The sequence below is a fragment of the Ornithorhynchus anatinus genome, chromosome 1 (genome assembly GCF_004115215.2).
Source record: "Ornithorhynchus anatinus isolate Pmale09 chromosome 1, mOrnAna1.pri.v4, whole genome shotgun sequence".
NCBI classification, from domain to species: domain Eukaryota; kingdom Metazoa; phylum Chordata; class Mammalia; order Monotremata; family Ornithorhynchidae; genus Ornithorhynchus; species Ornithorhynchus anatinus.
Window position 1 is genome coordinate 115,790,807 of NC_041728.1, and position 23,962 is coordinate 115,814,768.

Below are 23,962 nucleotides of genomic sequence, written 5' to 3' on the forward strand. Positions count from 1 at the left end.
TCAGAGGACCTGGGTTCTAATCCCAGCTCTGGCACTCGTTTGCTGGGGCACCTTGGGCAAGTCCCTTAGCTTCTTTATCTGTGCCTCAGTTTCCTTATCAGTAAAAGAGGGATGAAATCCCACTCCCTCCAACTTAAGACTGTAAACCCCGGGGGGACAGGGACTGTATCTGACCAGACTAACTTTTATCTACCCCGATCAATCAGTGGTAATCATTGAGAGCTTACTATTTGCAGAGCACTGTTCTAAGCGTTTGGTAGAGTGCAGTACAACAGAATTAGCAGACCTTTTACCTGTCTGTAATGAGTTTACAGTCTAGAGGGGGAGACAGATATTAATATGAATAAATAAGTAATTTAATAAATATAATTTAAAGATATGTCCATAAGTGCTGTGGAGTTGGGGGTGGGGTGAATAGCAAATATCCAAAGATCATAGACGCAAATGCACTCAGTACGATGCTTGGCAGATGATCAACGCTTAACAAGTATCTTAAAAGTATACATAAACTTTTATTATATTATAATTATTATTATTCTATAGAAAGACTTGGGAAGCTCTTCTTCTGCAAGACTTAGGGATGTTTTGTGCCCATGAGTGAGTCTGGCAGAGTCTCCTGGAAATTTTATTATTCCACTCCCCATAGTGTGAATGGGCATGTGGGTATCTGATACTCACCCCACCCTCAACCCCACAGTACTTACATATACGTCTTTAAGTTACGTGTTATAAATTACAAATTTATTTATGTTAGTGTTTGTCTTCCCCTGTAGACTGTAAGCACCATGTGGGAAGGGAACCTGTCTGCTAATTCTATTGTACTGTGCTCTGCGCACAGTATTGTCTTACGCTCTTGAGTCATCTCAAACCTGTAGCGACTCCATGGACTCATGTCTCCCAGAACGCCCCACCTCCACCTGCAATCATTCCGGTAGTGTATCCATAGGTTTTTCTTGGTAAAAATGCAGAAGCGGTTTACCATTGCCTTCTTCCGCACAGTAAACACGAGACTGTGCCCTCGACTCTCTCCCATGCCACTGCTGCCCAGCACAGGTGAGTTTTGACTTGTCGCAGATTGCCTTCCACTCACTAGCCAAGCTAGGAATGGAATGGTTCGGCCTCTGCTTGACTTTCCCTCCCATAGCCGAGACTGGTAAAATACTAGAAACTCTCCAGGTGCCATTCTGAGAGGGCACATAGTAAGCACTCAATTAATACCACTGATGGAGTGAATAAATGGAATGAAGGTAGCTTAGGGGATCCCGAGGGTCTCCACCATTTGTTTCCTGCCTCTCGTCTGGTCGCCATCTTCTTGGCGTTTCATCTTGGAGTGTTCATCTTGCTCTCAAGATCTCTTTTAGAGCCTGTCAGGCACCATCCTGTCTTGTTCCTCATTAATTCTGTTGCTTTGGAATTTAGTGCTAAAGCTTGGACCATTTTGCCGTCCAAATTATGGCCCTTTTTAACAGCCCCTGCAATCATCGCTATCAGGAAGAACCTCCTCTAAGAGATCTAATCTATTTCAGGACCCTCCCATAAACATTCACGCTTCAATAATCAAAGGAGACCCTCATGTCTCTCTCCCTCCCTGCTTCCCCCGTGAGCCAGTCTTGTCCGTGACAAATTTATTCCTTGAGAAGGGGATGCTTCGATTTGAGCTGGAGCTCATTTCACAGCTATTCCCTACTAACACCATCCCAGCACTTCTGAAGGTGTTCTCCAGGTACCCTTTCAATGCTGCTTTTCGGTCTCCATGACCTATGTATGCAGTTGCAGTCAAGTCCCAACATGTACCATTAGGGTGAAGGCCTTGCGATGACAAAATTGATTTAAACACCTGGCAAATCGTCCATCCCCTTTGATACCGTTAGAGCCCACAGTGATATTCCGTGGAACGAGAAGGGGGTGTTACGTTTCTTGGCTTGTTGTCCTCTTGTAGGATTTGACATGTCCTCTAGCTCCTGGGGATTAGTAGGGACTTTGAAAAGTGTCCTGAGGTGGGGAGAGCAGAGCTGCAGGGGAAAACAGGAGATCCTGCCAGACCGTAAGCTCCTTGTGGGCAGGGAAGTGTCTATCAACTCGTTTATATCATACTCTCCCATGTGCTTATTGCAGTGGTCTGCAAACAGAAACAGCTCAATAAATATGATTGATTGATCGATCCAAGGACCCCCGGTTTCCCCTGCGTTCCTCTTCTTCAGGCCTCAGAAACCCAAGTTAAAGTATTGAGCTTTATTGTTTGAACACCTCCTCTGTGCAACGAGATTTAGTGATCACTCGAGTGATCAATAATAATAATAATAATGTTGGTACTTGTTAAGCGCTTACTATGTGCCGAGCACTGTTCTAAGCGCTGGGGTAGACACAGGGGAATCAGGTTGTCCCACGTGGGGCTCACAGTCTTAATCCCCATTTTACAGATGAGGGAACTGAGGCCCAGAGAAGTGAAGTGACTTGCCCACAGTCACACGGCCGACAAGTGGCAGAGCTGGGATTTGAACTCATGAGCCCTGACTCCAAAGCCCGTGCTCTTTCCACTGAGCCACGCTGCTTCTCATACAGGGAATGTGTCTACCAACTCTGCTGTGTTATACTTTCCCAAGCGGGCAGGGAACGTGGCTACCAACTCTGTTATATTGTACTCTCCCAAGAGCTTAGTACAATTCGTTCAATGGTATTTACTGAGCGCTTGCTATGTGCAGAGCACTGAATTAATCGCTTGGAATGTACAATTTGGCAACAGATAGAGACACTCCCTGCCCAGTAACGAGCTCACAGTCTAAACGATGCTCTGCACACAGGAAGAACTCAATAAAACAGTGTGACAAGGGATAACATATAGGCCTGAGTGCAGGAGGACCTTGCTTCTAATCCCGGCTCCACAACTTTTCCACTGTGTGACCTTGGGCAAGTCATTTCTTTTTTTTTTAATTGTGTTTGTTGAGTGCTTACCATGTGCCAGGCACTGTACTAAGTACCGACTGCTCTGTGCCCTTATCCGTAAAATGAGGATTAAGACTGAGCCCCACTTGGGGCAGACTGTGTCTAACCTGATTAACTTATATCTACCCCGGTGCTTAGTGCAGTGAATGCCATTACAAAATAAATTAAATGCCGTCGATTGATTGATAGCCCTCAAAGATCTTATGGGCTGGCCCCTTACCGTCTCTAGAAGAGAATGGTGATACAGAGAAGCAGCATGGTTATTATATGGTTATGGTTATAATAGAACATAGATCAGGGAGCCAGAAGATCATGGGTTCTAATCCTGTGTCTGCCACTTGTTCTGTTGTGTGACCTTGGGCAAGTCATTTACTCCTCTTTGCCTCAGTTACTTCATCTGTAAAATAGGGATTGAGACTGTTAGCCCAATGGTAGGGCAGGGACTGTATCTATCTTAATTTGCTTGAATCCACCCCAGCACTTAGTAGTGTTCGTGGCTCAGTGGAAAGAGCACGGGCTTTGGAGTCAGGGCTCATGAGTTCGAATCCCAGCTCTGCCACTTGTTGGCTGTGTGACTGTGGGCAAGTCACTTCACTTCTCTGGGCCTCAGTTCCCTCATCTGTAAAATGGGGATTAAGACTGTGAGCCCCACGTGGGACAACCTGATTCCCCTATGTCTACCCCAGCGCTTAGAACAGTGCTCGGCACATAGTAAGCGCTTAACAAATACCCACATTAGTGTCTGGCATATAGTAAGTGCATAACAGATACCATAATTAATTATCAATTATTCTGCAAAATGGGTAGCTGTCCTTCAGTTTGACTATGACGCTGATGCCGACGAATAACCTAATAAATAATAATAATAATGATGGTATTTGTTAAGCGCTTACTATGTGCCAATCACTGTTCTAAGCACTGGGGTAGATTTATAGTAATCAGGTTGTCCCACGTGGGGTTCACAGTTTTAATCCTCATTTTACAGACGAGGTAACTGAGGCACAGTGAAGTGACTTGCCCAAAGTCACAAAGCTGATAGGCGGCGGAGCCAGAATTAGAACCCACGACCTCTGACTCCCAAGCCCTTGCTCTTTCCACTAAGCCATGCTGACTTCTGCTGGAGGGGTCATCCCAGGCCTGCCAAAAGCGGAGGAACCCAAACAGGTCAACCAGCTGTCCCCACTGACCCCTTGGGCTTTGATCTCTAAGGGGGCGGCAAAGACGAGGTGGGCAGTCATACGAGCCCAGGAACCAGGCCTGATCGGGTGAGGGATTCCCTTCCAACGAAATGATTGCAGATGCGCTCGATGGCTCGGTAGCAGTGGGAGTTGACTGCATCGGTCGGCAGTTCTGAGGAAGCGAAACCACGCCGGAAATGGAGAGTCTTCCCACTGCTGTCCCTTTCTGGTTAGAGGGATTCGATTTTGTCTCCTGCACGGACCCCCACCCCCCCCCCCCCACCCCCCGGCCTCGTGCTAGGGAGCATCCTTTTGGCTGGGCAGGAGGACAGGCCGAATGTCTGTCCTCTGCTGTGGGAAAGCAAGTCAAAGCCTATTTGGTCGCCCCTCAGGGATCAGTTCATTCATTCATCAATCATATTTATCAAGCACTTAGCGGGTACAAAGCACTGTACTCAGGACTTGGGATAATATAATAGAAGAATAAATAGACACGTTCCCTGCCCACAATGAGCTCAGGAACTCTAGCTCTCGTATTCTGGATTTGCGTCTGGAAGTCAAGGGTGTCACTTCTTCACTCTTTCAACTCTCTACCCCTAAACTGTTTATCTTCATCTTTGAAAATAATCCGGGGCAGATCAGAATGTATTTTAAAATCCACGGAGGGTGGGGAAACCGGTATCTTAAGACTAACCGAAATCCCTTGCTTTTCTTTCAGGAGTGGTTTTTCTCAGAAAGCAGAGGCTCCACAGGGCTCCTCCAAACAGGAAAAGTAAATCCCTCCTGCTCGTCAAGTTGCCGGCACAGTGGGAAAGTGCTTTCATGAGGTAACGTTGGGCCGGAGTCGACCTTTCCCTTCTTCCCTCGGCGAAGCAATGGGCCAGAAAATCTCAGGGAGCATTAAATCCGTGGATGTGCGCGAGCCCCCTTTCCGGTCGGTGAAGCGGGACCTGAGGGGGCCCGACTTCTGCAAGCCCGCGAGACTCGACATGCTGCTGGACATGCCCCAGGCCCGGCTGGAGATCCAGTACAAGCACGCCTGGAACAACGAAGACCGGTCCTTGAATATCTTTGTCAAGGAAGAAGACAGGCTCACTTTTCACAGGCACCCCGTGGCCCAGAGCACGGATTGTATCCGCGGCAAAGTCGGCTACACCAGGGGCTTGCACGTGTGGCAGATTCACTGGCCCACGCGGCAGCGGGGCACCCACGCCGTGGTGGGCGTGTCCACGGCCGAGGCGCCCTTGCATTCCGTGGGGTACACGTCTCTGGTCGGCAGCAACAGCGAGTCCTGGGGCTGGGATCTGGGCCGCAACAAACTCTATCACAACTGTAAAAACCAACCCGGGGTGACCTATCCCGTCTTCCTGGAGCCGGACGAGTCGTTCGTGCTCCCGGATTCCTTACTGGTCGTCTTGGATATGGACGAGGGGACGCTCAGTTTCATAGTTGATGGGCAGTATCTTGGAGTGGCCTTCAGGGGACTAAAAGGGAAAAAACTCTACCCGGTGGTGAGTGCAGTCTGGGGACACTGTGAGATCACAATGAGATACATCAATGGACTTGATCGTAAGTGTTGCTTATGCATGATATTTCCTCCCGCCGTCCTCTCGGATAATTTCTCTCCCCTACCGGATGTGCTATCAGCTCGGTGTGATGATGGTTCATTGGCGGGGGCCTAATCCTCGTAACTCTAACTTTCGTCATAATTTGGATGAAACTCCTCCTAACTCTAACTTTCCCTCCCTGAAGAGAGCGATGTCCTTTCAGTAGAAACTGAGAAGCACGTGGCCTAATGGAAAGAGCACGAGCCTGGAAGTCAGAGGACCTGGGTTCTAATTCTGGCTACTCCACTTGTCCTCTGTATGACCTTGGACGAGTCACTTAACTACTCTGGGTCTGTTACCTCATCTGTAAAGTGGGAATTAAGACTTTGAGCCCTCTGTGGGACAGGGACTGTGTCCAGTCCAATTATCTTGTACCTACCCCAGCACTTAGAAGCTCAGAACAATGCCTGGCAAAGAGTAAGCACTTAACAAATACCATAAAAAAAATAGAGATCTAACATTTTGCATTGCCTCTTGTCCCACCGGACTAAAGCTATGTAATAATGTCTGTTAGCATCACCATTTCCCCCCACCCCCTCATCTAGAGGCATTAGGAGGATCATTTCCTCTTTTGGGTAGGCTTTTTCATTGTTTTGGGGTTATTACCTTTTTTTTTCCCTGCAGTTTTGGCTTATACATTAAAAATGTTTAAAAATGAATTGCTACTGGAAAAAAAAATGCCTCTTCACATTTCATTACCCTGGAAAGGATGGACAGAACTGATCCATCACATTTTTATCATAGAGATTGTGAACTACAGCCAGGTGACTGATGTTGGTTAGCTGATTTCTTGAAGAAGCACTTTCAAAATGGTTCTTGAAAACATAGTCCCCGTTCTCGACTTTGTTGGTTTTATTCCAGGATGATAATTTTTGGCCATTTGAACTTAAATACATCTTTCATGGCTGTTTAGTGAGCATTCAAATCCACAGAGCACTAGGACATAAATATTCAGCTGCATAAAAACCGTCCTGCAGTTTTAAACCCCAGTGTTTCTATACAGGAAACACTTAAATGAAGCTATACCAAATGAAAATCCCTTAAGAATGTTCTATATTTTAATTTGCAGCGGATCATCTAATTTCTCTCTGCTTCAGTTAGGTCAGTGTTTATTAGTCTTACATCTACCATCATGAAAACTAATGTAACGATTGACCCCATTTAAGCATGCATTTTAATAAATACCCTTTCTTCTTGGGGAAAAAAAAAATCCCATTTCTGAGAGGATATTATTAAAAAAATAGTAAAATCCTGAAAACTGGGTCTCCTCCTCAGTTAAAAGGCAGGAAGGTAGGATAGAATTCTGCTAATTCTCCATGTTGGGTGGGATCATGTCTATCAACTATGTTGTATTGGACTTTCCCACTTGCTTAGTACAGTACTCTGACCATAGTAAGCACTCAGTGCATATCATTGACTGGTTTCAACTCCCTCAGGGTTCCTTTTAATCAGCAACAGGGTTTATTGGCTTAGTGGATAGAACATGGGCCAGGGAGTCAGAAGGTCAAGGGTTCTAATCCCAGCTCTGCTACCTGTCTGTTGTGTGGCCTTGGACAAGTCAATTCACTTCTCTGTGCCTCAGTTAACTCATCTATAAAATGGGGATTGAGGCCGTGAGCCCCACGAGGGACAGGGACTGTGTCTAACACAATTTGATCATATCCATCCCAGCCCTTAGTACAGTGCCTGGCTTATAGTAAGCACTTAACACATATCACAGTTATTATGATCATTAACTCTTATGTGCAGAACTCTATACTAGGTGCTTGGGAACATACAATAGAAGTGAAAGTCATGGTTTCTGTCTTCAAGTTTGAAGTTCAGTGGGGGAGATAAACAGATACCAAGTGTGCAATAAAATATATGTGTGTGTGTATATATACATGTGTATGTATGGTAGAGGATCTCTGCAAATGAGGAATGGCTTTTTAGATAGGATTGGAAGGAAGGGAGGATCATGTTTTACTGATTTGTTGTGGGGCTGCGGGGAAGCTGATTTTTAGGAAGAAAGTTGTGGGTAGGAATGAGAGAACCAAGAACAAGGAGCAAAAAATATAAGTTGACATAATGGGAGGAAAGAGGGAATAGATAAGATGAGAGAGCTGGAGTGCCTTCAGTGTCTTTTTGTCAAGCGTCGATGTCTTTTTGTTTCTTTTATAGCCGCTGGAAATTTTGGAAGATTGAGACACTGCAAACAGTGCCTTAAAATGACAATCTGAGTAGCTGTGTGTAGGACAGATAGAAGAGGGGAGAGGCTTGAGACTGGGAGAACGGAAAGGAGATTTATTGCAAGATGGGGGTCTATTGTCGTACTTTGAAGCCTCCTCCTAACCTCTTGAGGCAACATTGGGATTGCCTAGAGTCAGTCAATCCAGTCATACATGGTATTTTCAGAGCACCATCATATTGACCCTGGGAGGGCAACAATGGAGGACTTGGGGGGCAAAAAAGGAGTGGGTTTTCCAGGAATGAAGATGGCTTGAGCAGGCACCCACCCTCTCTCCCATTTTCCTGTGACCCAGGAGCAGGCGATGCACGTTAGGGGTGTAACGTGGCCAATGGACAGAATGTCTCAGAACAGCCTCTGCAGACACCGCACTTTAGACACACTTTAGAGAAACAGCGTGAATTAAGGTCAGGAGCACTGACCAGGGAGTCAGAAGGCCTGGGTTGTAGTCCCAGCTCCACCACTTGCCTGCATTTTTTGACGTGGAATACCTTATCGGAAGATAGCGGGAACTTCCATATGCTAGCGGTCTTTAGAAATAGAGAAGTGGCGGGGCCTAGTGGGAAGAGCACGGGCTTGGCGGTCAGAGGACCCGGGTTCTAGTTTGGGCTCCACCACTCACCTGCCGAATAACCTTGGGTGAGCCTCTGGGCCTCATTTGCCTCATCCGTAAAATGGGGATTCAACACATATTCTTCCTCTTACTAAAACTGTGAATCCCTTGTAGGGCAGGGGCTGAGTCTGCTCTGGTTATCTTGTATCTATGCCAGTGCAAAGTCCAGCACTTGGAACATCATAAGCATGTAATAATTGCTATTATTATTAATACTAGAGAGGATTCTCACTTTTTTAGAATGCTTTAGGGAGATACAGGCATGGGGGCGGTTGGGAACTACTTCCTTCCCTCAAGATCTTCAACTTCAACTCTCAGTAAGAATTTTCAATTTTACCGAGATCTAAAAACTTAGATTTAGGACTGCCCGACTTTGGAAAGAACGAAAATAAAAGACGAATACTGATTATAGTGCCGCTCAACACTGGCAAATGCGGAGCGGTGATGTTAGAAACTGCACAGCTCCTTCTGGACTGTCATTATTTCATCATTTCTTGCCTCCCAAAATAGGTGGTTAAATTACTTCCCATTCTCCTAGATTTATGAATTCACACAGTCCCTAATTACTTGGTCAGGTCGGTGAATGAAGGGTTAGGATTTCATTTCGGGTTTGGATGCTTGGGTTGGCTGATATTTTTACATGAGCATGATGCAGTCTCAAGAGCGAATTCATTATGGGGTGTGTATTATATTGAAGATTTTGTCCTCAAATCAAAGCGATACGGTGCTAAGTGGCCCTTCTCTTCCAAGTGCCTCAAAAAGGAAGTGTAGTATCTAATTAAAATTGGCAGTAGTTTGAACCATTATGCTGAGATATTAATGATTCATAACTGAGGTTCTGTGGAGGCTCACTAGTAGGAAGGGTGATATTTATTGAGAAGCAGGCCTAGTGGAAAGAGCATGGACCTGGGAGGGCAGAGGATCTGGGTTCTAATCCTGGCTCTGCAACATGCCTGCTATATGACCTTGGCCAAGTAACTTCTCTGTGCCTCAGTTCTCTCCTCTGTAAAATGGGGATTACTTGCATGTTCTCCCTCTTAATTAATTATGAGCCCTATCTGGGATCTGATTATCTGTATCTATACCAGTGCTTAATACAATGCTGGGCACATAGTAGGCGCTTAAATGCCATTGTTAATCAATCGATGATATTTATTGAGCACTTACTATGTGCAGAGCACTGTTGTAAGTGCTTGGGAGAGTACAAGAGAATTAGCAGATATATTTCCTTCCCATAATTAGCTTATGGTCTAGTTATTATCATTATTAGTATTAATAAGCGTTCCACTTGGTACAAGCACTTGGGAAGTACAGAATAATGAAGGGGTAGGTTCCCTGCCCATTAGGAGCTTCACTCTATCAGAGGAGACAAACAACTTTACAACTTGAGTGGTCTAAATTGAGTGCACTCCACATATATTCCTATCTTGTATCTTCCCTAGTGTTTAGTGCAGTGCTTGACACTTAGTACATACTTAACAAATACCATTAAAAAAAAGAGGAAGATGAAAACCTCAAGTTTTGAAATTCACCCCCCCCGCTTCCTTGTTTAACAGTAATTTTCAGCTGATATATATGTTACAGGAAGACCCTCTCACTATTGAAAACTATCATCTTACATAATCATCGAAAGTATTGCTTAAATCAAGACAGCAAAAATATTTGCAAAATGGGAAATGAAACTAAATGGAAAGAGCGCTGGTTGTAATTGCTTGCTTTTGGGTTTTAGTGACCCAGGAAGACTGAAGCTAACATGTCCATCATGCTTTAGCGAACCTGGACTAACGAAGTCTTGCCCAGAAAAGCTGTGATTAGGCCACTTTTGAGACCTGAGTCCTGCAGTCTGGTTGCATGGGTTATTATTTTGCCTCATGGCTTCTGTCGATGCTGATGTTGACCAGAGCAAAATCTGGTTTTGCCCATCTCCTACTCTAGACAGCTTTTGTGTCTCAAGCTGTATTCCCGTTAAAAGATTTTCTTCTCTTCCCGCTTCCTCCAACTCATCCCATCCCCTTTTCTTTCTCACCCAATGTCAGGTATTTTAAGTGTGACTGAGCAGGTGGAATTATGTGAATGCCAACTTTATTTACTGTGAGTGCTGGGGCGAAGAGAAGACAGAGCACAGTGAGCAGAGAGAAGAGAGGCCTCAGAGAGCCACAATCAGAAGACACCTGTGATTGTGCCTGGCTGAAAGGGCCAGTGATATATTCACAATAGTGGTCATAATGGTTGCACAAAAAGGTTGCCCCTGTTGTGGTGTTGCGTTTGATGTTTATGGAGCCCGGTGTTGTGTTCTCTTTTGCCTCTTTTTCTCTTTCCACAAAAAACTGTCAAAAAACAGAGTCACTCCCTTTTTGATGGCAGGGTGCCATGCAGATCAATCCTCAGAAACTGACTCCCAGTTTTCAACTGGGATGCAGAATTGTCTGAAGCTGTATTTATCAATGAATGACATTTCTTTTTGTTTTTAACAAATACCACAAGTGCTATTAATTATTATCATTAAAATGCCAACATTTTATAGGAGAAGAAGGAGGGCATAGTAGATAGAGCATAGAAGATAGAGATAGAGTCAGAAGGTCATGGGTTCTAATCCCAGCTTCACCAGTTGTCTGCTGTGTGACCTTGGGAAAGTCACTTCTACGTGCCTCATCTGTAAAATGGGGATTGAGACTATGAGCCCCACATGGGACAGGGACCGTGTCCAACCCGATTTGCTTGTAACCACCTCCGCACTTAGTACGGTGCCTAGCGTGTAGTAAGAGCTTAACAAATATCACAATTATAGCAATTATTGTTAAGTGTTTATTATGTGTCAAGTACAGTTCTGAGTTCTGGAGTTAATCAGGTTGGACACAGTTCCTTCCTGGGGCTCACAGTCTAAGGAGGAGGGTGAACAGCCACTGAACCCCCATTTTGCAGTCGATTAAACTGAGAAGTCAAGTGACTTATCCCAGATCACACAGTGGACAAGTGGCAGAGCTAGGATTAGAACCGAAGTCCTCCGGCTCCCAGGCTCGTGTTGCATACCTTAGACCATGCTGCTTCTGTAATTACTGAGTGCTCACTTTGTGCAGAACACTACGCAAAGCACTTGAGGGAGTACAAAGTGATAGAGTTAGGGTCTTGCAATCTAGTGGGGGATACAGAAATTAAAATAAATTCTGTAATTTAAGATGCATCCTCTGTCCTTCTTGCACTGGGTTTCCCACTTCCATGCAGCAGCTGCTTGGGTTTCTTGCTGTCATTTATTTTTCTCTAATGTCCCATCTAGCAGAGCTGTGTTTGGATGAGCATAGCTTTGACACTAAGAAACTAATCTCATTTTATGCTAGGAGACTGACTCTGTTCTAGAACGTTGTTGTTCATGATTATGCTAGAATAGAATATCTGAAAACATAACTGAGTTCATAAATATTCATGAAGGATGATTCAGGTTGATGCTACTTTGTAGATAATTAATCGTGGCTTAGTGGAAAGAGCACGAGCTTGGGAGTCAGAGGTCATGGGTTCGAATCCCAGCTCTGCCACTTGTCAGCCGTACGATTTTGGGCAAGTCACTTAACTTCTCTGTGCCTCAGTGACCTCATCTGTAAAATGAAGATGAAGACGGTGAGCCCCACATGGGACAACCTGATAACCTTGTGTCTACCCCATTGCTTAGAATAGTGTTTGTCACATAGTGAACACTTACAAATACCATAAGTATTATTACAATAATAATAATTATTATTATTGATCAGGGAAATCTTCGTGCAGGAGGAGGGATTTTTAGGAGGGCATTGAAAATGGGGAGAACTGTGACCTAATGTGCTTTATTATTATTATTTTAGTATCTGCTAAGTACGTACTATATGTCAAGCACTGTACTAGGTACTGGGGATAGATATAAGATAATCAGGTTGAATGCAGTCCTTGTCCCATCTGGCGCTCACAGTCTAAGTAGGAGGGAGAACAGGTATTGAATCCCCAGTTTGCAGATAAGAAAACTGAGGCAAGAGAAGTTAAGGGACTTGCCCAAAGTCACACAGCAGGCAGGTGTCGGAGCCAGGATTAGAACCCAGGTCCTTTAACTCCTAGATCCAAGCCCTTTACACTAGGGCATAAAGGGAGAGGGAGTTTCTGACAGAGGGAGCAGGGCGATCAAGAGTTCAGAGATGGAAGAGTCAAAAGTGAAGCCCAGTAAAAATGGGAATTGAAGAAGAACAAAGCGTGTGAGCTGGGGACTTCAGGTCGGGTTTCCCCACTCCTCAAAAACCTCCAGTGGTTGCCCATCCACCTCTGCATCAAACAGAAACGACTTACCATCGACTTTAAAGCACTCAATCACCTTGGCCTCATCTACCTTACCTCCCTGATGGGGTAATATAACCCAGCCCACAAACATCACCCCTCTGATGCCAACCCACTCACTGTACCTTGACCCTCTCTCTCTCTCGACACCGACCTCTTGTCCCAAGTCCTGCCTCTGGTCTGGAGCTCCCTCCCTCTTCATATCTAACAAAAAATCGCTCTCCCCCATTTTCAAAGACTTATTTGAAACCATCTCCTTCAAGAAGACTTCCACGACAAGCCCTCATTTCCTCTTCTCCCACTCCCTTCAGTGTCACCCTTGCCCTTGGATTTGTAGCCTTTATTCACCCCTCCCTCAGCCCCACATCATTTATGGCGTGTATGTACATGACTGTAATTTATATTAACATCTGTCTGCCCCTCTAGGTTGTAAGCTCCCTGTGGGCATGGGATGTGCCTACCATCTTTGTTATATTGTGCTCTCCCACGCACTTAATACAGTGCTCTGAACGCAGTATGTGCTCAGTAAATGGAAGAGTTGATACGGACACTCATAGCTTTGAAGTCAACGATACGGGGTTTCTACTTGTGCCTTCACTTTGCCGAAGTATACTTTGGGGCATGAACATCAGAATAGCTTGAATGGCTAGACGGGCAAAGACCAGTCAACTCTGGATCATTTAATAAATAATAATAGTAATCATATTTTTTCCAACCCTTACTGTGTGTCAAGCGTTGTTCTAAACGCTGGGGTAAATATAAGGTAATCAGATCAGGTATAGTTTCTTGCCCAAGTGGACCTCAGAATCTTAAGTAGCAGGGAGAACAGGCAATGAATCTTCATTTTAAAGTTGAGACACAGGGAAGTGAAGTGACTTGCCCGATGTCCCAAAGCGGGCAAGTGGTGGAGCCAGGATTAGAACCCAGGTCCTCCAACCCCCAGGCCCCTGTTCTTTCCACTAAGCCGTGCTGTTTCCTATGGCCTAGTCATTCATCTCCGAATTTTTGTTGTCTAATTCCTTTGAGATTTTGTGTTTTCATTCTTCTGCCTGCAGGTGACCCTTTCATAACTTAGAATGGTGTTCTTCCTGAGGAACATTTGTAACTCTTAGCTTCAGTACATCCTGCATCACCTTTAAGGTGAGACCGAAAATGTCTTCCATCGAACCCCACTCTCCTGCTGTAATTTAAGTCCCATTTCCAGCAAGCCAAAGTTAAGGCGTTCATGAGGAAGATCTGGCTTGTAAGGATGATGGATAGAAGAACAAACTCCCCCTGGAGATCTTCTAAGGGGGTAAAAAGTATAGACGAGTGTACGTCTCCTGTCTGGAGTGAGAGCATTTGGATTAATGTGTTCCTGCACTTGGATTTTAAAACAATGTCTCAAAACCATCCTGGTCAGGGTGTCAGAATTGATAAATAGTCAACTCTCAACAGACTCTGGTAATGGGACTAGATAAATAACACCCACAGATAATCCTCATCCGTCACTATGGCCATTAGGTGTTGCATTCCCCTCCTCCCCCCGCTCATCCTTTTTGGCTGAGCTCCTGACAAGGAGCAAAATGGATGGCTTTGGGTTTCCTCTCCATCTGGTCCTCCCTTTTGGCCGGTGGAGGTCCTAATGAGTTCACTCAAGATTGGGATTTCTCTGGTCTCTAGCCCCACTGGGATTGATTATAATTGTATTAATTAAGTGCTTACTGTGTGCCAAACATTGTGCTGTGGACTGGGATAGATACAGGTGAATCAGGTCAGACACAGTCCCGGTCACATGTGGGGCTCACAGTCTAAGTAGGAGGGAGACAAGATACTTAATCCCCATTTTCCAGATGAGGAAACAGAAGCACAGAGAAATGAAGTGACCCGTGTGGGGTCATAGAGCATTTAAATGGGGGAATCAGAAGTAGAACCCAAGTCCTTTGACTTCCGGGCCCGTGTTCCTTCCATTAGTCCACACTGCTTCTCCGATTACAAAGCGACTGTTTTTTGAGCACGTTTACGTCTAGATTTCATAAAGTTCTCTAGCTCTTATCAACACATGGGGTCAAAGAGGTTCTCATTTGAATAATAATAATAATGGAATTGTCAAGCACTTACTCTGTGTCAAACTCTGTACTAAGCCCTAGGGTAGATACAGGATAATCAGGTGGGACACAGTCCTTGTCCCACATGGGGCTCGCAGTGTTAATCCCCATTTTACAGATGAAGTAACTGAGGCACAGAAAAGTCGAGTGACTTACCCCAGCAGACAAGTGGTGGAGCTGGGATTAGAACCCATGGCCTTCTGGCGCCCAGGCGCGCACTCTATTCACTACACTATGCTGATTCTGCATCATGGTAAGGAGTTGGCTAATTTCAGGTGCCACTCTCTTTAGAGTGGAAACCTTAACTCACGTAGTGACCTGTATCTTTGGCCTAACAATGGAGATGTTTCCTTTGAATAGACTCTATAGTGGAATGCCAATAATGATGATGATAAAGTGTGTGTTGAACCCTTACTATGTGCAAAGCATTGTTCCAAGCGCTGGTGGGGGCGATGCAAGGTGATCAGGTTGTCCCATGTGGGTCTCACAGTCTCAATCCCCATTTTACAGATGAGGTAACTGGGCAAGTCACTTCACTTCTCTCTGCCTCAAAGTCACACAGCTGACGAGTGGCAAAGCCGTGAAGAGAACCCATGACCTCAGACTCCCAAGCCCGGGCTCTTTCCACTGAGCCACACTGGGGTAGATGCAGGTAGTTCTGTTGGAAACAGCCCTTGTCCCACATGGGGTTCACTGTCTTAATCCCCATTTTACAGATAAGGTAGCAGGGACACAGGAGTTAAGTGACTTGACCAAGGTCACCCAACAGACAACTGGCAGAGCCAGATTTAGAACCCAAGTCCTCTGACTCCCAGGCCCATGTTATTTCCATTAGGCCACACCATAATCATTGGACTAAAATTCTATAAACAACAAATTGAAATGGTTTGCAAGGTCTTATGCCAGATTTTGTTGGTTTTTTTTTTAATTTAAAAAAGGGCCATGAGATCTCTGATACTGAGATACAAAATACAAGAAGGGAAACCTATGCATTGATAAGTTTTAAATTTCAAAATATCGATTGAATTAGAATGGCTGCAAGAATGTCAAACTCTAATGTTCAAGCCAAAAGATCTTTATCTCTCTGGATACAACCCATGAAACACTGAAGGCAAAAGGGATTTGGCAGGGTTTGGAGAACTATTACTGAAATGAAGGCTCAGCAGCATAATTTGGTGTCCGGCCAAACCTATTATTTATGAAGGCAAGAGCGAAGTTTCAAGGATATCAACTCAAGAAGAGAAAATCATCATGAGCAGAATTCCAAAACTTCACTAACTGGTCGGCTTTCCAAACTCCTAAAGGATTCTAGACTAAAACTGCAGAGATGTTTCTTCAGCTTGGAACTAGACTGGTTCCTTGGTTAATTCCAAATGGGTAAATCCAGCTTTGTTTCACTGGATCAAGTCAGGGCCCAATCCTTTCTGTGTCTATGTTAGAAATTATCTTGAGTTGTCAATGGTTTACATTAAATAACCCGGCGGTAGCATTTAGGGTGCATTGAATAGTTATACTTGGGAGTACACTGCTAGCTCTTGTCCAGGATGTCAGCAAAATGACTGAAAAAAAGGCATCACTAGCCAGAAACCCTCCTAGATATGTGGAAAATATGGTAACTTCATATATGGAATGCCATTCAAATGGGAAATGATAAAGTACATATGGAACTAACTCTCCTCCCCTCTTCAAAGCCCTACTGAGAGCTCACCTCCTCCATGAGGCCTTCCCAGACTGAGCTTCCCCTTTTCCCTCTGCTCCCTCTGCTGCCTCTCTGCCTCTCCCCTTCACCTCCTCTCAGCTAAGCCCCCTTCCCTCCTTTTCCCTCCGCACCTCCCCCTCTCCCTTCCCCTCCCCTCAGCACTGTGCTCGTCCGCTCATTTGTATATATTTTTATTACCCTATTCATTTTGTTAAAGAGATGTACATCCCCTTGATTCTATTTATTGCTATTGTTTTTGTCCGTCTGTCTCCCCCGATTAGACTGTAAGCCCGTCAATGGGCAGGGACTGTATCTGTTGCTGAATTGTACATTCCAAGCGCTTAATACGGTGCTCTGCACATAGTAAGCGCTCAATAAATACTATTGAATGAATGAATGAATGAAATGGATCATCCTAAGATTTTCCCCCTCTGTGCGAATGAATTTCCTGGTCATGCTATCTAGCTGCCTCAGCACCTTATAAATAGTTTGATGGGCATGTACTGCTCTCAGAGAAGCAGCGTGGCTCAGTGGAAAGAGCACGGGCCTGGGAGTCAGAGGTCAAGGGTTCGAATCCCAGCTCTGCCACTTGTCAGCTCTGTGACCGTAGGCAAGTTACTTCACTTCTCGGTGCCTTAGTTACCTCATCTGTAAAATGGGGATTAAGACTGTGAGCCTCACGTGGGACAACCTGATTACCCTGTATCGACCCCAGCGCTTAGAACAGTGCTCTGCACATAGTAAGCACTTAACAAATACCAACATTATTATTTATATGTGAGTGCTTTTGTCTGATTGTTCGATTGGCTCTCTATGTATTTTGACTCACTTGGTGGCTTGTAAACACTGTGTAGAGAATAGCAATGTCTTATATTCCTTCAGATCTCCCTCAGCATCTTGAACCTAGTTGTACCTAGTAGGAACTCAGCCACTGCTGCTGAAGCTATTTATTCATTCAATCTTATTTATTGAGCGCGTACTCTGTGCAGAACACCGTACTAAGTGCTTGGAAAGTACAATTCGGCGATGAAGAGAGACAATCCCTGCCCACAGCGGGCTCCCAGCCTGGCGGGGGGGAAGGGAGAGACAGACATCAATACAAATAAACAGGCTTCAATATAAATAAATAAAATTATAGAAGCATACACATATACATAAATGCTGGGGGGGGTGGGGAGGGGGGAAGAGCAAAGGGAATGAATCATGGTCAAGCGGGAGGGAGGGGGAGTTGAGGAAAAGTGGGACTTAGTCTGGAAAGGCCTCTTGGAGGATACTAATAAACAACCTCTCCCCACCGCAGACACCCACACACACCCTTTGACCATTAAACGTTTAGACCATTCTATACCAGTGACTTTGAATGCTAGGTAATCGTCTCTGAACTGAACACCTATAAATTTAATGGGTTACCTGTCCCCTAGTTTTCTCTGCTCTACAGTGAAATTGGTCTGAGGAGTTAGAGGCAGAAACGAAGCTTTATTAAAGAAATATCTCACCTCAGTCATTGAATTTCACTTAAACTTCCTGGATGCAATTATCTATTTGACAAATCCTCTCTAAATATAGTCCTTTAGAACTTTGACAAAATAACTAAATGTAAACATCCCCCTTTGTTCATTTTTCATAGATACAGGTTTTGGTGCTAGAGGGCATGCTTTTATTCGTATCAATTATGGAGCGTCACATTTATTTGGATACTCATTGCTTCTATTTTCCCAGTAGTTTGCTTTTGGGCAAACCATTATTTCAAGAAAACACTGTGAATGACCAGGACGCTGACAAATCAGTCCTATAATACTGAATTAGCAGAAGCCAGGACAGATCTTTTGTAAAATCAGTGATTGACCAAAATAATATTTTTTAAACTCTAAGTGTATTTGCTCTTTATAATTTACCAACCAATATATTTTTCTGTTTATCCCAATGTCCAATGCACCTCACCGATGATAATTTCTTGACCTCTATTCTGTGCAGACACTATGCTCAATGTTTAGTACAGTGCAAAAGAGTTGATAGGCATGGTCCCTGCCTTCAAGGAGCTTACAGTCTGGCAGAGGAGGCAGGCATTAAAATAAATTACAAGGAGAAGGAAGCAACAAAATTTAAAAATCTGCTCGTAAGTGCTACAGGGAGAGTTCTGCGGCTATTTGAACTCCTATAAAATTACCTGATTTCTTTTTTTAATAGTATTCGTTCAGCACTTTATGTTCGCTTTTTGTTGGCAGGGAATGTGTCTGTTTATTGTTGTATTGTACTTCCCCGACGCTTAGTACAGTGCTCTGCACACATTAAGCGCTCGATAAATATGAGCGAATGAATGAATCTGGGCCGGGCACTCTACTTAGCATTGAGGTAAAGACAAGATAGTTATGTTGGACCCAATCCAAGTCCCCCATGAGGCTCTCGGTTTGAATCCCCATTTTACAGATGAGGTAAGGTCACACAGGGATTTTTCCCATGTGCCCAAGGTCACACAGGGATTTTCCATACTAAAAAAGGCAGAGCAGGATGGCGGGACATTTTGATGGATATTTTTGCACCTACATGCCCCTGCCCCCCTCAGAGTCGCACCTTGAGGGTTTCCAATACTCTACCAGTCTTGGCTCCGGGAGGGAGAGGCAAACAGAGGCAGACCCATTCCCTTCGTAGCTTGGCCAGTGGCTAGTGAGTGGAAGGCAATCTGCTTTATGTCAAAGCTCCCCCGTGCTGGGCAGCAGCGGCAGGGGAGAGAGTCAAGGCCGGAGACTCGCGTTTACTCCGTGGAAGGCAGGAATGGTCAACCACTGCCAGATTTTTACCAAGAAAACTCTATGGATACACTACCAGAATGATTGCAGGTGGAGAGTGGGGTGTTCTGGAAGAGATGCATCCGTGGTGTCGCTATGGGTCGGAAATGACGCGATGGAATAAGACAAGACAGGACATGCCCTCGAGGCCTGGCAGCACTTGGGGTGGCCTGTAGTAGACTGGTACAAAGTGAGATGTGTACACCTCCATCCACAAGGACATCACTAAAATCCTTTATGGCACCTGAGCTATAGTGCAGGTTTTGCTTGGCCAAAGCGAAATGGCACTGGAGAAGCAACCTCCTTGCATAGACCTGAAACATATGTTCCACTAGGACTAGTGACATCACAACTCTCCTCACACATATGGGGCTCAAAGTCGAGGTTCAATGCATCATCCAAACCATTTGGCTTAACTTTGCATGATTTAATTGTCATTTTTTCCCCAACTTCTTTAATGGAAACCTAGGGCTCTTCCAATTGAACAGCACAGTTGTCTGAGTAAGATGATAAGATTAGGATTTAGGAACTATTTATCAGACTCCACTTGATGGGACAATTGGACTCATTCAGTGTCCAGTAAATTCTCTAAACTGTCAGTTGTGATCAGGGACTGTGCCCATCCATTCGGCTTTCCCAATTGCAGAGTACAATATTCTGCAAACAGTAAGTGCTCAGTAAAAGCCACTGACTAGATCAGACTGTAAGCCCATCAAAGGGCAGGGACTGTCTCTATCTGTTACCGATTTGTACTTTCCAGGCGCTTAATATTGAATGAATGAATGTCTCAGGACCGGGAGATGCTGGGAGTTTCCATCACCATCCTTGGTGTTGGAGGAACTTTGGAGGGTGGACTTGAACCACTTGGCAGCTGTGACTAGAAAAAGTGGATGTATAATACTAATAATAATTATGGTACTTGTTTAATGCTTACTATGTGCCAAGCACTGTTCAAAGCACTGAGGCAGGTACAGGTTAATAAGGTTGGACATAGTTCCTGTCCCACATGGGGTTCACATTCTTAATCCCCATTTTACAGATGAGGTAGCTGAGGCCCAGAGAAGTTAAGTGACTCGTCCAGGGTCACCCAGCAGATATGTCTGGAGCTGGGATTAGAACCCAGGTCCTAGTGACTCCCTGGCCTGTGTTGTATTCGATAAGCCACACTGCTTTTTGACATATGACCAGCAGTCTCCGCCACACTTTCCACATGAAACAATTAGCTAAGATAAGGCTCGGAGACACATTTCTGGATTTTAGTTACACAGCTGTTCCTATCCTCCACTGCAGTGGGAGCTTGAAACCAATAGAACTCTTAATTAACTAGTCATTCATTCATTCATTAGTATTTATTGAGCACTTACTATGTGCAGAGCACTATACTAAGCGCTTGGAATGTACAGATCGGCAACAGATAGAGACAGTCCCTGCCCATTGACGGGCTTACAGTCTAATCACATGACTGAACCCTGTACACAGCCGCTGTTTAAAGAAATGTGGTTTGCGTAGCTCCACTTGTTTGCCCTCACCCCTTCCGGTCGTTTGTCCACGAGGACATGGAATGCAAGAGCAGCGATGGGCCAGTTTACAAAATGCATGAGTGGTCTTCATCCACAGTAACTGGCTACAGATGGAACTGTGTCCAGAACCCAGTTCTCCTGATTCCCAGAGTCACATTGAACCAACAGCCGAGCTCTAAAGGGTAATATGTACACAATGAGACACTCTTCTCCTCTCAAACTTTGTATCGGGCCTGGGCAAAATGGGATCGTTGAGTTTCTTTTCCTGTAATTTCTCTTCCCAGTTGGGTTGAAGTCAAAGGGAGGGAAAGACGGGGCCCAGATGACTCATAAAGCAGGCCATTAGCCCCTGAAAAACCAACTGATGACATTAATAACTGATTCAAGGGAAGTTCTTTTTCCCGGGCATCTAGCTAGGATTTTCCTCTATTCAAAAAGTCTGTGTAAATTAGGCAAATGTGATATTTGTGTGCGATCAGTAGATGAGTATTTAGTGAGTGTTTACTCTAAGCAGAGCACTGTTCAAGGAGCTCGGGAGAGTACGATACCCTAGAGTTTGTAGACACGTTCCCTGCCCACAGCAAGCTTACCGTCTAAGAGATGCTATGTGATATTCAAAATAAATATGGTCACTGAGAGATATGTTTGCCTGTGTATGTGCGTGTCAAGGTCTCAAGCCACACAGCCTGAGGTAGGCCCCAAACTCCGTCTCTGCCGTCTCTTTAGTTGCCTGCATCTGCAGCTCTGCCTCTCCTTTTGGCTGTGTGTCCTGTAGCTTCATCAGTGGCATTGTGCTCTCCCAAGCGCTTAGTACAGTACTATATTTAGTGTAGTGTACTATACTAAGCGCTTGGGAGAGCATGGTAGAACACAATTAGCGGACACGTTTCCTGTCCAAAGCGAACTTACAGTCTAGAGGGGGAGATCGACATCAATATGAATAAATAAGTAATTTATAAGATAATTTAATGATTTGTTAAGCGCTTACGATGTGCAGAGCACTGTAGTAAGTTCTGGGGTAGATACAGGGTAATCAGGTTGTCCCTCAAGGGGCTCACAATCTTCAACCCCATTTTACAGATGAGGTAACTGAGGCACAGAGAAGTGAGGTGACTTGCCCACGGTCACACAGCTGACCAGCGGCAGAGCTGGGATTCGAACCCATGACCTCTAACTCCCAAGCCCGTGCTCTTTCCACTGAGCCACGCTAGACAAGTGCTGTGAGGGCAGGGTGACTATCAAATTTCCAAAGGTCATAGATCCGCGCTCGTAGATGGCACAGGAGGGAGAGCGAGCCAGGGAAAAAGAGGGCTTAATTGGGGAATGGTGACGATGATGGCGGTTGTCTGGCCATCTCCCCATCCCATGGAAACCCAGCCGGTCACTGGCGCCACTCCCACATCCTGGGAAAGCCCGATGTTTCCAGAGCACCCGGACAGCTGCGGCTCCAGTACAGTACAGTGCTCTGCACATAGTAGGTGCTCAATAAATTCGACGGAACGACAGTCCCAGTTAGAAACGTATGTGACATTCAGCGTTGGTTAAGTCGTAGCCAGGGTCCGGCTCAGCTAAAAATGGTTGAAGCGAATCAGTGATCTGTGAATAACCCTTAGTGTGCGATCGGGGAGATTGAAATCCACACCAACCACCCCCCACCAGGTGACTAGACTCTTTCCCAGGCGGAATGAATGAAAACAAACATGGTTGGTTAGCTTCTGGCATTGAAATAGCCAGTAACAGCAAGTCCCACACCATGCTGCATCCCACTAGAGTCTGGGCATCAATTCCCGAACACAGACGTAATAATAATAATAATGATGATGATTCGGTATTTGTTAAGCGCTTACTAGGTGCCGGGCACTGTACTAAGCACTGGAGTGGATACAAGCAAGTCAGGTTGGACACAGTCTCTGTCTTACGTGGGGCTCACAGTCTCAAACCCCATTTTAAAGAAGAGGTAACTGAGGCACAGAGAAGTAAAGTGACTTGCCCAAAGTCACACTGCAGACAAGTGGAGGAGCTGGGACTAGAACACATGTCCTTCTGGCTCGCTGGCCCGTGCTCTATCCACTCAGCCATGCTGCTCCAACTTTTATGGAGCTCCGCTCTCTCTGAACCAGAGCTTTGGATGGAAACAAGGCGTGCAATATATATAGAATATGCTTAGCTTAATGATAATTAATAATAGTTTTTAAATGCTCACTATGTGTCCAACACTGGGGTGGATACAAGATAATTACATCCCAAATGGGGCTCACAGTCTAGGAGGGAAAATAGGTAGCGAATCCCCATTTTGCAGATCGAGGCACGGTGAAGTGACTTGGCTAAGGTCATACAGCAGATAATTGGCAAAGCTGGGATTAGAACCCAGCTCAATCAATAAATCAATCAGTGGTATTTATTGAGTGCTTACTATGTTGAGAACACTGTATTAAGCACTTGGGAGAGTACAATACTACAGGATTAACAGACATATTATGTTGTAGGTCTCTGACTTCCAGGCCCAAGCTCTTTCCACTAGTCTACACTGCTTCCCTAATGCCACTGTTTTTATAAATCAGGTCAAAGGAAGATTGAACCAGCATGGCCTAATGGATAGAACCCAGGTCTGGGAATCGAAAGGACCTGGGTTCTAATTTTGGCTCTGCCACTCTTCTGCTTTGTGACTTTAGGCAAGTCACTTCTCTGTTCCTCAGTTACCTCATCTGTAAAATGGGCATTAAGACTGTAAACCTGTGAACTCATTATGGGCAGGGAATGTTTATTGTTCTATTGTACTGGTCCAAGAGCTTAGTATAGTGCTCTGCCCACAGTAAGTACTCAATAAATACAATTGAATAAATGAATGAATATGAGGGACAGATACTATGTCCCACCTGATTAATTTGTGTCTATGCTAGAGTTTAGTACTGTGCCCGGCACATAGTAAGGCCTTAAAAAATAGCATTAAAAAAAGATCAAGAAGAAGACTTTATCTCAGAAGTTTACTGCTTAAGAAAACAATGGAAG

At 44.9% G+C, this 23,962-nt stretch overlaps 1 protein-coding gene and 1 pseudogene across 1 annotated transcript in view; one reads left to right on the plus strand and one right to left on the minus strand.

Annotated features, from left to right (window-relative positions):
• Positions 1 to 23,962, plus strand: part of SPSB4 (splA/ryanodine receptor domain and SOCS box containing 4) — a 204,144-nt gene that overhangs the window by 57,498 nt on the left and 122,684 nt on the right. Inside the window, exon 2 of the mRNA XM_029077604.2 lies at positions 4,840 to 5,690. Within this exon, the coding sequence (XP_028933437.1) occupies positions 4,997 to 5,690 (694 nt within the window). The 5' untranslated portion in view covers positions 4,840 to 4,996. The remainder of the gene's footprint in view (positions 1 to 4,839; positions 5,691 to 23,962) is intronic.
• LOC114815505 lies at positions 1,064 to 1,194 on the minus strand (annotated as a pseudogene).